Consider the following 12861-nt stretch of genomic DNA (forward strand, 5'->3'; position numbering starts at 1 on the left):
GAAGCTCCAATGTCACGTATTTACCAGCTGGCATCATGGGAGAGTAACCTTGTCTCCTAGCAAGCTTGTATATAGATAATATTGTAACACATATGAAATGTTCAATTACTATCAAAAGATCTGCCTTAATTCAGTCTTATGAAACTAATAACAATGATATACTCTATTATGTTTTACTGTTTTTTGTTGTGAAAGTGTTAGTCACTCAGTTGTGTCAGTTGTTATATCCATAGCTAGATAATAAATGACAAAATCTTTTAGTTTAAGACTAAAGATGTATGCTTTTGTACCATAACAAATATTCATTTGGCATGGAAATCTTTTATCAGTTAAATTTATGTTCATTCATAAATGCAATCAGTTTATCATTAACACATATTCAGAGAACATTCATATGAATTTCCTTTTAAAAATGATCTTCTAAAATAATTTTTCTCATTTCCTTAATGTCTAGGAATAATAGCTCCATTACTGCTTTTATTCTCTCCACATTATTAACAAGTATGATGATTAAAACCTCATTAATTAATAATGATTATATGAAATATCCAAAGAAAACAAATGTATATCACTTGGTTAAGTAAAAGTGATCTCTTAAGCAGCTAATGATTAGCAAGTAAAGGTTCTATGGGCTTTGCAGTATTAAAAAGATATGGAGAGTGTGATTTAGTGTATGGGTTTATAATAACTTATTTTATTTAGTCAGTTAAGTATCCTACTCACAGTCACTTACAAAATATTATGTCATTATCATTCTAAAGATAAGATGATCATTACTTAAATGATCACTGTTCGAAAACAAAATTGAACCTATAATAATGGGGTTTTAATGTATAAAATAAATCTGATTAATAATATTGTAGCCTAACTATGCAATTAGCCATTTACTTTGAAGATTAATATGTAACAAATATTAAGTGCATGCATATATTCTCTGTATTAGTGGACAAATTTACAAACTGACTGAATTAGGCACTCAGTTTTTGTGGATAAGAAGCTTAACATGAAATGTTTTATTTAGTTAAAAATAAAACTGCACTACTTTTAACTCTATTCTTACTAAAAATATTTTTTTAGTTTTATATGACACACATTTATGTCTAAAAAATTTATGCCTGTTTTGCAGTATTGTCTTCTGCATATACATTTTACTAAATAGTATCTATAAATTTACAACATTCATGTTTATGTTAATACTCTTTAAAAGTATGTTAGCATGATAAAAAATGAATTCCTTCAGATTGAAAAAAAAACAAGATTTCTCTGATACCTTGTGGATTATAAACTTGAATTTGGACTTTGAACATGAATATGAAACAGTTAAGTTTTGCCTAATTTTTAGACATTTGATAAAAACAGACTCAATCTATTAACTTTGTACTCTTTGATATTTTAGAAGTTCATTTTGCTTGAATAATTGATGATTGAAATGAATTATTTGCCACCTATAAATTAAAAATGATTATTTTTCATTACTTTTTTTATAATTTTTATTAAAGAAAATCAAATCAGATTTCCACAACTGAGTTATTAAAACAGATTAACATTTCTTAGAATCCATTTTTTTTAAGTTGCTTGGTTATCATTTCTTAACTTGATACCAAAATCCCTTATAAGTAAACCTTTGGGTTGCTGCTAATGTTAAGAAGTCTCAGATTGTCCTTTCAATACTTGAGCTTGGTATTTTTATTTTTGGTTATTTATGGAGCTCTTGTATAGGGATACATTTGTAAATTTTGGGAAGGGCAAGTGGTAATTATTAACTAAAGTGTCTCCTCTGAATGTCAGATGCAGTCTTTTCATAATTTCAAACATGTTGGTAATTTCAAATCAGAATTTTTCAGGCAAACAAATTATGAACACTCATTATTATAATGTTAAACTCTTAAAATACAAAACAGATTACTTATTTTTTGAAATGCCCTGTTATTAAACATGACATCTGAAAGTGGCAATAAAATTATATTTAATCTACTAGATATATAGTGTGTGTAGTATACATCTATACAATATTCTGTAGGCAGTCATATTATTTTTATTTAACATATCATTTATATGAAGACATTCTCAAAATAAATGATTGATAAAAGTCAGTGCAATATGAGCTATACATGTCTTCTTAATACATAAAATAACAACAAAACTTAAAAATACGGTCGTATACCCTTTATTTTTTATACCTAAACAAATTCGCATTATTTTTAGCCTTGAGAAATTTAGATAACCAAAAACAGTTCTTAAAAGTTAATGCATTTTTATGCTACTTTATTCGTAGCTGTATTTTTGTGTTGTGTGCTTAGTCACATAGTCATGCCTGATTTTTTGTGACCCCAAGAACTGTAGCCCACCAGGCTCCACTGTCCATGGGATTCTCCAGGGAAGAATACAGCAGTGTGTTGCCATATCCTTCTCCAGGGGATCGTCTCAGCCCAGGGATTGAACCCAGGTTTCCTGCATTGGAGGTGGATTTTTTACTGTCTGAGCCACCAGGGAAACCCTTTATTAGTAGCTGTATTTTGATATATTTTAATTAAATTTTTATTCAAATCAAATGTGTTTAACTTTCTACAGAAAAGTCAGAATTCAACTACTGAGATACTTTTCTATTGGGAGGTCTCCTAATGAATTTCACCCTGGCAGACACTTTTACTTTAGAATTACAAAATATATTATGCAAATGAATTAGAAGAATATTAAATTTATAGCTTTTGAAAAGATCAATAAAATGAACACGCATATATTACCACTCAGGTTAAAAAAGTAGAACATTATCAATACCTATGAACTTTTTGTGTGTGCTCCTGCTCGGTTATATCCTCTCTCTTCCCCAGAGGTCACCGCATTCCTAAAGGCATGTTTTTACAATCTCTTGGACTTTCCTTATATTTTTAGCACATACATATTTATCCCTAAACAACATATCATTTCAGTTCAGTTCAGTCACTCAGTTGTGTCCGACTCTTTGCGACCCAATGAATTGCAGCATGCCAGGCCTCCTTGTCCATCACCAACTCCCGGATTTTACCCAAACTCGTGTCCATCAAGTAGGTGATGCCATCCAGCCATCTCATCCTCTGTCATCCCCTTCTCCTCCTGCCCCCAATCCCTCCCAGCATCAGGGTCTTTTCCAGTAAGTCAACTCTTTGCATGAGGTGGCCAAAATATTGGAGTTTCAGCTTTAGCATCAGTCCTTCCAAAGAACACCCAGGACTGATCTCCTTTAGAATGGACTGGTTGGATCTCCTTGCAGTCCAAGGGACTCTCAAGAGTCTTCTCCAACACCACAGCTCAAAAGCATCAATTCTTCAGCACTCAGCTTTCTTCATGGTCAGACTCTCACATCCATACATGACTACTGGAAAAACCATAGCCTTGACTAGACGGACCTTTGTTGGCAAAGTAATGTCTCTGCTTTTTAATATGCTAAGTTGGTCATAACTTTCCTTCCATTTAGTTTTATCCATTTTACATATTGTGCTATTATTCCTTTGTGACTTGCTTTTTTTTGGCAAGCAAGCTTTTTTGAAGTTAGCATTATATTTTAAAGATTTATTCATGTTGATACATCGGAAATAGTTCATTCATTTTCATTGGTGTATAGCATTCCAGTATATGAATGTTCTATTAATACAATAAATCTGTTCTTCTACAAATAGACTTTGGAATACATTGAGTTTTTGCTTTTTCTTTTATAAACAATGAATACATGTTTCTAGGAGCACATGGACAAGATTCTTTCTGATAAATGCCTGGGATCATTGTTGTTGTGTAGTTGCTGAGTCATGTACCATGCTACTCTGTAGGATTTCCCAGGCAACAGTAAGAGTAGGTTGCCATTTCCTTCTCCAGGTGATATTTTCCACCCAGGAATTGAACCTCAATCTCCTACTTGGCAGGTGGATTCTTTACCACTGAACCATCTGGGAAGTCACACCAGAACTCATAGGTGTGCACATTTTAAGCTTGACTATGTGTTGATAACATCAGATTGATTTTCAGAGTAACAGTATATGTATAAAAGTAACTGTCTATTCCACATCCAAACCAACTCTTGATATCACCAGATTTGTTTTTAAATTTGTTAGTAATCTCTTGGATGTAAAATCCTATTCATTGGAGCTTTTATTTATATTTTCTTTACAAGCATTTTTTTCCATTTACTGGCCATTAGTATTTCCTCCTGGTAATATATCTTTTGTTTTTTAGAACAAATTTTTAAATTGTATTTTTAAAAACTAACTTGTAGGAGTTCTTTATTTATTGTGGTACCTAACCTTTGTCCATTTTATGTGTTGAAAATATCCTTTCCCTTATTTAGAATATTTTGCCATTTTATTTTATATTGATTTTGGAATTTGCTTTTTTTATAGTTCATTTATTTATATGTCTTTCTTAAGAATCCTTTGATGCCTTTATATTCTCTTTTAGTTTTGGTGTGAATATTTTTATCTTTTATATTTAAGCTTCTAGTTCACTTGGAAATGATTTTTGTGTATGGTGTGAAAGAGGAATTTCATTTCCAGTTACTGACTGAGGAAGAATGGCTAATTCTTTCTTCATTATTCTATAATGCTGTCTTTGTCTTAAGTTTTCACATTTAGGGGGAAAGGGTGTTAGATTTTTGGCTCTGTATTCTATTTCATTATGAGTTGTTGTTTTTTTGTTGTTGTTTTTTTGTCTATCTCTATACCACAACTATCCTTTCTTAATGAATACAAGTGTATACTACACATATATCAGATAAGATAAATATCTTCCTTCTTTGTCTTCTTCAGAAGTACCTTAGCTATTAATGAGCCATTTCTTTTTCTCAAATATTTTAGAATTGGCTTGCTAACTTCTATAAAATGATCACTATTTGCATTGATTTTGGAATTGTATTGACTCTATAGTTCAGTTTGTGGAGAATTTCTGTTTTAATTCAGATAATTTTTATCTCTCTCCTGGACACACAAGGATCTTACCACATACTAATAATTTAGATCATTACTGTACCAATTTAAATATGCTATCTATGCTCAGTATTTTAGTTTTTTTCTTTGAACCTCATAAATTGACATTATCATTTGGTTATATAAAGGTAGAGTTTGTTTAGATTTACCCTTATGATTATAATTTTCTTGGCTTATCAGTATTTCTTGCAATTTGACCCTTTACTTTGGGATTATTTTCTTTCCTTCTGAAGTATATCCTTTAGAAGTTCTTTAGAAGTCTTTGACGATAAAGCTGTATTCTGATTTGTATTCCCTACTAGAAAGATAGTTTTGTTGGATATAGAATTTTAGATTGAGAGTTTTTTCTTCCAGCATTTTAGAAGTGTTTTTCCACTGGCTTTTTCTTTTTAATATTACTGTTGAATAATTAGCTGTCAGTGTGATAGTCATCTTTGGACATACTCTGTCTTTTTTCCCTTCTTTCATTTAGGAATTTTTTTCTTGATCTTTGGTTAGTTGCTGTTTCTCTCCCATGTGACTAGGTCTGGATTTCTTTTTATTTACCTCTCAGGATTCCCTTTGTTACCTAAATTTCAACCTTTATCCAATTCCTGGAATTTCTCAATTTTTGTTTCTTTGAATACTTTCTCTCCCTATTCTTCAAGTTATCTCCTTGAAAAACTCTAATTGGACATAAAATAGACATTTATTTATTCAACAAATATTTTGAGCACTTGCTATGTGCTTATACCTAGAGATATACATGTAAAGAAAATTGATAAAAATCCTTGTCATCATGAAATTTAAAATAAAAGGCATGGTATATTAGAAGGTGTTAACAACTAAAGGAAAAGATGGATCAAAGCGCGAGTGCGAGGATGGAGGAGGCAAGGATTTTCTCCTTTCTTTTTGAATTGAAACATAAAAAGTTTTGTCAAGTATGCCTCATATAGCATGTTTTCTTTACCTCATATAAACTTCATTGTCCCTTCTAAACCTTTTCTTACATAGTGTTATACCCAGAAATGAGTGTAATCTTTCAGAGAGGTTTTCACAGAAAAGAGTAGAGAGTTACCAAAACTGTTAAATAGAATTTTGTATTTCTTTTAGTGTTGGGAGCTGTGTGTATCCGCTACTTTGCTTAAAGTCATTTTACTTACCAATTTTAAAACACCTCAACATTTTTCAGCTACAAAATACAGATATCAGTTTAAATGATTTCCAAGACATCTTCCAGTTTCAAAATGTAGGTAGAGTCAGATCTAGTCTTTATGAGGCTGGAATATAATGCAGTTGGAGGAAGTTGTTATATAAAGAAAAAATTAATATTACAAATGCAAAACTAGGCATAGAATTTTGCAAGGGACCTGTGCAAATGAGTGGCCCTAAAGATTAACCCTCAATAGTTTAATTAAAATTCTACATTGTGATACATATTAACATATATTGAATTTGCTTATATGTGAAATGTCTCTTCAATATTTTTTGCTTTGTAAATAAATATAGATTACAATGATAAATAGATTTATTAGATGAAATAGATTATGCTGAGGTGCATATATATCATGCTTCAAATGTTAGCCTCTGGATATTTCATGTTCCACAGTATTCCATGAGCAATCAGCTGCCAGTGAACAAATAGCCTTTTAATCAAACTGTCAGCTTTGACTTTTTCAAAGTGTTATTAGCTTATAATATTTCCCCTTCCTGTGCTCATTTATAATGAAAACAGATGTTAGTTATAATTTTTCATTGTCACTTATTCATATTTCTAGAATTTGAGGGGGACTATCAAGATGAAAATAACACTTTTCAAATGAAAAAAAGTAAAAATGTTTTTAAAGTAACAAAAAACTCAAGACAAAACCATGAAAATCTGAATCCAGACCTTTGTCATATGAATATAGATATACTTCTAGCCTGAATTTTACAATGTCCTCAGAAGTGAGAGTTCTTTGAGAACAAATTTTATCATAGAGAATTATGGAGTAATTACTTAAAAATAGTAAAATAGTTTGAACTTATATTGAATAGCTTTTATGCTTCCCATGAGTAGCACTTCCCATGAGTAGTAACGTGATATCAACCTGTATTTTTATGATAGCAACATGTAATTTCAATCCTTCTATAGGTATTCATGAGTAGAACCCCTTTTTCTCTGCATGGAGCTTATGTGTGACACTTGTCATAATTTCTCATGGTCTTTTTGGGAAAGTGACATGGGGAAAGGGAACAAATATTAGGATTTTTCTTTCCTTGTCATATTTCCATGTGAACAACCCCTAAGTTTTCCATAGCACAAGGTGTGGAATAATATTTTGGTGAAATTGACCCTAAACTAATCCGTGTCATAAAACTGAAACAGGTTAGTATTTTATTCTTAGATCTGGACTTATCTTTTCACAAGATATTGCCAGTATTTCTCAAATATACCAGGGGCCACCTGGATTGCAATTACTGTGATGTTTCTTAATTATATCATCTCAAGCATATGCATTCAGAATCTTGTAGATCAATGAGTAGAGGGGAGGGATCGATATTTTTATAAGTTCCCCAAGTTATGAATATTCAGTTTGGGAACTGCAGTTTTTTTATCATGATGCCTAACACATGGCATGCATACCTCCACCTCCTATTGCACATTTGTTGCAGGGCTAACATAAAGCCACCCAATAATACACAACACAGTGCCAACCAGGTAGCTGCTTGTCTTGCAAGATCAAGTAGTCACTCCTGGAACTTTTCTAAAGACAGTACTCTTAAACAATATTATCTTTAAAAGCATAGTTAAGAATTTGGGGACAAACACTGATATTCTTTAGGTTGTGAAGAGATGTCAGCATTTTTGCACAGAATACTGAATATAAGGCTAAGAGCAGAATAAAAGGCAAATCTGAATTCACAAAGATGTCAACTCTGGAAACCATATTCATCATAAGAAAAAGTAATCAATGGAAAGACAAAATGGAGATAAAATAATTCAAAGGGCATAGAAGAATGAAGCCACTAACAACTCTTTATGATCCCACTTGAAAGAAAAAGTGAAGTCACTAAGTCACATCTGACTTTTTGCGACCCCATGGACTGTAGCCTATCAGCCTCCTCTGTCCATGGGATTTTCCAGGCAAGGGTACTGGAATGGGTTGCCATTTCCTTCTCCAGGGGATCTTCCCAACCCAGGGATCGAACCCGGATCTCCCGCATTGCAGGCAGATGCTTTACCATTTGAGCCACCAGGGAAGCCACTTGCTCCCACTTGGTAGCCTCTGAAAGCTTAAATGTACATGGTATAAATTATGACCCCAAATTTTCAGAAAATAGTAAGGCATTATTCATACATTAGGCTCAAGGCAATTTGTTATATATTTTAGAAAGTTTCTCAACCAAGGAAGTTAATGTAAAAGGAGGACATTAAATGTAACTGACAAAAATTAGCTGGAATGATTTCCAATCTTAGGATTTCAAATAATCACTTTTACAATCCATACTTTGTTTCTTTCATCTATTACAATACTACTTATTGAAGACATTAGTAGTAGTCAATAGTTGTACATTATCTTATCATACTCTATTTAAAAAACCAAACTTTTTATAACTATCTTTATGTAGTGAATTTAGAACTAGATGAGAATATTGTCAAATAATTCCTACTAGATGACATTTTAAAATTTTTATTAAATACATTTGATAATTATGTTGTATGATGATTTCTGAACTAGTAGATAAAAATATGTATAGTTTGCTTTTTTGATGACTGCACATGCTGGAATCTGTAGGTATTCATATCCTTACTCATATAGTAGAAAAATGATGATTTATTAGTGTTCTAAAGCAGAGAAATTGTTTTACAAAAATAATTTTGGTCATTCTTTTAAAAAATATATACTATTTTAAATTAACACATAATCATAAAAACCTAGTTAATATTTTCTGTATTTTAAAAAGTATAATCATTGTGGAAATCTGATGATTAAAAAGTTCTTTTAAAATGTATCACCTTATTTTCTATTTAAATATTAATGAAATTAGTTGTTTTATGTGAATAAGTTGGCCTAATAGATTAAGAAAGCAATTTCAGAGGCATTCTTTAAGAGGGATTGCCTGTGATAAACATATGATCAATTTTATGGCAAAATTAAAGTAATGTTTACTACATCAGTTCCAGACTTGGTCTTTTTCTTCTGGAATCCTTGGAACAAGTCCTGGGTTTAGAGCCAGGAGATATTATTTCTAGTATTGGATTGTATTTGTTTAATTATGATTATAGAGAAAACTCACATGGTTAACTAAGTACATAGTTGTTAATGATGCAATCCTGTGAATGCCTGTAAAACATGTACTTAGTGCTTAAATGTACTAGTCATGTTTTTGGGAAGAAAGAGCTTGAAATGGATTGGATAAAATAAAGGCACACACTTTTAAAGATGACTATACACATATTTACAGTTAGAACAATCAAGTATTTCATTGCCAATAATAAAGATTAGTGGTTTTTTTTGGTAAACTATTACATCAAGGACCATAACAGTGTTTCATCTAAAGAGCGATCTAAGGTAGGAAGACATGCTGAGTGCTTCTAGAGACTTTAATTATAACTTTTAATAAGAAACATTTTAATAGTTCTTGTTTAATTAATTCCAGGACGTTTGACTCTCCTTAAACTTCCCTGGTGGCTCAGCTGGTAAAGAATCTGCCTGCAATGTGGGAGACATGGGTTCAATCCCTGGGTTGGGAAGATCCTCTGGAGAAGGGAACGGCTACCCACTCTAGAATTCTGGCCTGGAGAATTCCATGGACTCTATCGTCCATGGGGTGCAAAAAGTCAGACATGGTTGAGTGACTTTCACTTTTTCTGAGAGTTTACTGTAAAAAAACCATGCAATTGTTTTGGAAATGTTACTTTAAAAGCAATTCATGTTTTAATTAAATGACTGTCAAGTGTGAGTTACTCAGTAGTGTCTGAATCTTTGTGACCCCATGGACTGTAACCTGTCAGGCTCCTCTGTTCGTGGAATTCTCCAGGCAAGAATACCAGAGTGGGTAGCCATTCCCTTCCCCAGGGGATCTTCCTACCCAGAGATCAAACCTGGGTCTCCTGCATGATAGGCAAATTATTTACCATCTGAGCTACCATACTGTAGCTAAATATAACTATACTAGTGTGTTGGGAGTCTTTTGCTAACTTTGTTAGAAGATTCCTTTACAGAAAATCTGATAACTTCTTTGCCCTGATCAAATCTTTAGAATTCTCAAGAAGATTGATCACTGATTAAATTATGTCTTGTTAGGACATGATAACTGAACTGTATTAAAAAGTAGATCTCTTTTCATAATTTACAGTGTAAGCATTGAGGTTTATTTAACTGTATTAATGTTTTCTATTTAAAATTTATCTAAGTAAATCTAGCTTACCTATTATCGATAGTATTAACATAAGTTTTTGTCTAAGAGAAACTTTTAACTCTAATCTTTGACATTTTTTTACTTTATTCCTAATGATTCTCATTTACTACTATATATTCTCATATACATGGCAACTGAGATGAATTTTTATTGAGAGATGTTCTTGTTTAGTTGTTTCTATCATTTTGTAAAGGAATATTCTTCAGTTTTTCCCACTCTTACTTCATTTCTTGATATTACACAGTCGTACATTTTTTCATCCTAATAACTGAGAGGATATATAATTTAATTTTTATTCAGCTAGTTTATAAGAGAAATAGAAGCACATTTGCAAATTAGCTTGGTTTTACCTTTGTTCTGTCACCTATCTACATTGCATTATATATTTATTTTTGTTAAATATAGTTAATTTTGTCAGAACTGTCCATCATTTTTAGTCCAATGCTATAGAAAACTAGGGGTAATGATTTTAGAAATCTTAATTAAATAATTATGGTAACATTCCCTGAACTGTCACAAATTGCATTAACAGAAATGAATTAACTTTACAGTAAAGATAGAGTTATAGAATTAGCATTGTGGTATTGGATTTGACAATTTCTAAGGCCTCTGTCTTTCATTGACACATGGCAAGAAAATCTATTTGAAATCAACTTCTTCCAGTTGACTATTCAGAGTTTTCAGAAGTGGTATTTATCATTCCCAAGCTCTGACGTATCAAATATCTATGAAAGATGAAAAAGAAAATCTCAATCAGTGGGTGTGCCTGTCAAAGACCCCCAGTTTTGCAAGTATTAGTTTTCATAGAGAGGTCATGTTTTTCTTATAAAATCCCCCATGTTTAACATGCTTTTGAAACACAGGCGCTTGGATGAAATCTGCCTTGAACTGAACATCCTATGTTTACCTTCATACTTCATTGAATATTACAATATTCAGGATATAAGGCACTATTATCAGAAGTAAGAAAATGGGTATGAAGTTGCAACTGCTTTGATAAACAGAATCTTTTAAGTCTTTGATGAAGAGTTAATGAGTTATTATCATACTGATTCTATTTGTAATGTGCATGAGTCAAAAAAATTAACAGACAAGGAAATTTCGCATTTTCTAGAGAACAAGAGGAAAAAAGAATCTTATAAAGAATTTAAGAAAAATATAGATGAATCTTATAAAATATTTATTCATCTGCCATTTTTAGAAAATAAATGATTAGAATAATTTCATGATAATATTATTATGTGTCATTATAATTTTTCTCTTCCAAATTACATGGCTATATAGAAGTTTAACTCAATAAAAGAAATTCTTGTGTTATTTAAATACCTTTCCATTGACACAACCCAAAGACTCTTTCATGATATCATATTTTGTTAAGTAATGCTAATTCCTCAAAAGTGTATGTGTTCTCAAAGTGAATTTAAAATTCCAAGGGGATTCCTGCCTGACAGTCTGATTTTTTATGTTTGTCCTTTGTTGTTTTTTTAAAACTTCTTCTGTGTTATTGACTGTTCAGAGCTCTGAGAAGCAGTTAGTCTCCCAACTAGTGAAAGGCAAGAGCTGGTGTCCTGCACTTGTTTTTGCCCTTAACTATTCAATTCTCAGATATTGACCAGTGGAATAAGGTTATTGAGCAACTAGGAACACCATGTCCAGAATTCATGAAGAAATTGCAACCCACCGTAAGAAACTATGTGGAGAATCGGCCCAAGTATGCAGGACTCACCTTCCCTAAGCTCTTTCCAGATTCCCTCTTCCCAGCGGACTCTGAGCACAATAAACTCAAAGGTAAGCCCTTCAGGGATAACTTCAGAACCACTGCGTGGGTGATGCAGACTATGGAGACACCTCTCCTGATGCTGGGAAAATTGAGCGCAGGAGGAGAAGGAGGCGACAGGGGATAAGATAGTTGGATGGCATCACTGACTCGATGGACATGAGTTTGAGCAAACTTAGGGAGATAGTGAAGGATAGCAAAGCCTGGCATGCTGCAATCCATGAGGTTGCAGAGTCGGACACAACTTAGCGACTGAACAACAACCTCAATTTAAGAAGAGGTATTTTTAAAAGATCCTCCCTACAAAGGGAGAGTAATCAAGGATTTTAAAATTTTCTGGATATCTAGAGAGAAGACTAGTAATAAAGTGTGTGACAATGGTATGGGTTAACTACTCACGGGGCTTATTTAGAATCTAAAATTACTTTGCAACGTTAACGCTAAAAGAACAACGTTATATATACATTGAAGCAATTGTTCCAGTTATTTTTATATTCTGGAAAATAGTTTCAACACAAGATTTTCATTTTAAAATCTTGAAACTATAGATGTTTGAGTTTTATTTGTATTTTACTAAATGCTTAACCACCATTTTTTAATTTTAGAGTGACAAATGAGATTTTTACTTTCATATTTTGTTTTTAACAAAGACTTTCATTAATAAGTAATTTTTTCTACTACTGTGTCTGCCATTATAAACTTTAGTAATGAATCGTAATTTCTTACCCACAAAACGGGGATCATAAC

At 32.1% G+C, this 12861-nt stretch overlaps 1 protein-coding gene across 12 annotated transcripts in view; it reads left to right on the plus strand.

The window, feature by feature from the left end:
* MAPK10 (mitogen-activated protein kinase 10) overlaps positions 1-12861 on the plus strand; it is a 626159-nt gene that overhangs the window by 538022 nt on the left and 75276 nt on the right. For 11 of the 12 annotated variants that reach the window (XM_025289763.3, XM_025289759.3, XM_044945682.2 and 8 more), the window contains one exon: positions 11943-12125. In XM_025289763.3, the coding sequence (XP_025145548.1) occupies positions 11943-12125 (183 nt within the window). Of the gene's footprint in view, positions 1-2335; positions 2370-11942; positions 12126-12861 lie in introns of those variants that run through there. The other variant, XM_044945684.2, reaches the window with a different exon arrangement.

This window comes from Bubalus bubalis, chromosome 7 (genome assembly GCF_019923935.1).
Source record: "Bubalus bubalis isolate 160015118507 breed Murrah chromosome 7, NDDB_SH_1, whole genome shotgun sequence".
NCBI lineage: Eukaryota > Metazoa > Chordata > Mammalia > Artiodactyla > Bovidae > Bubalus > Bubalus bubalis.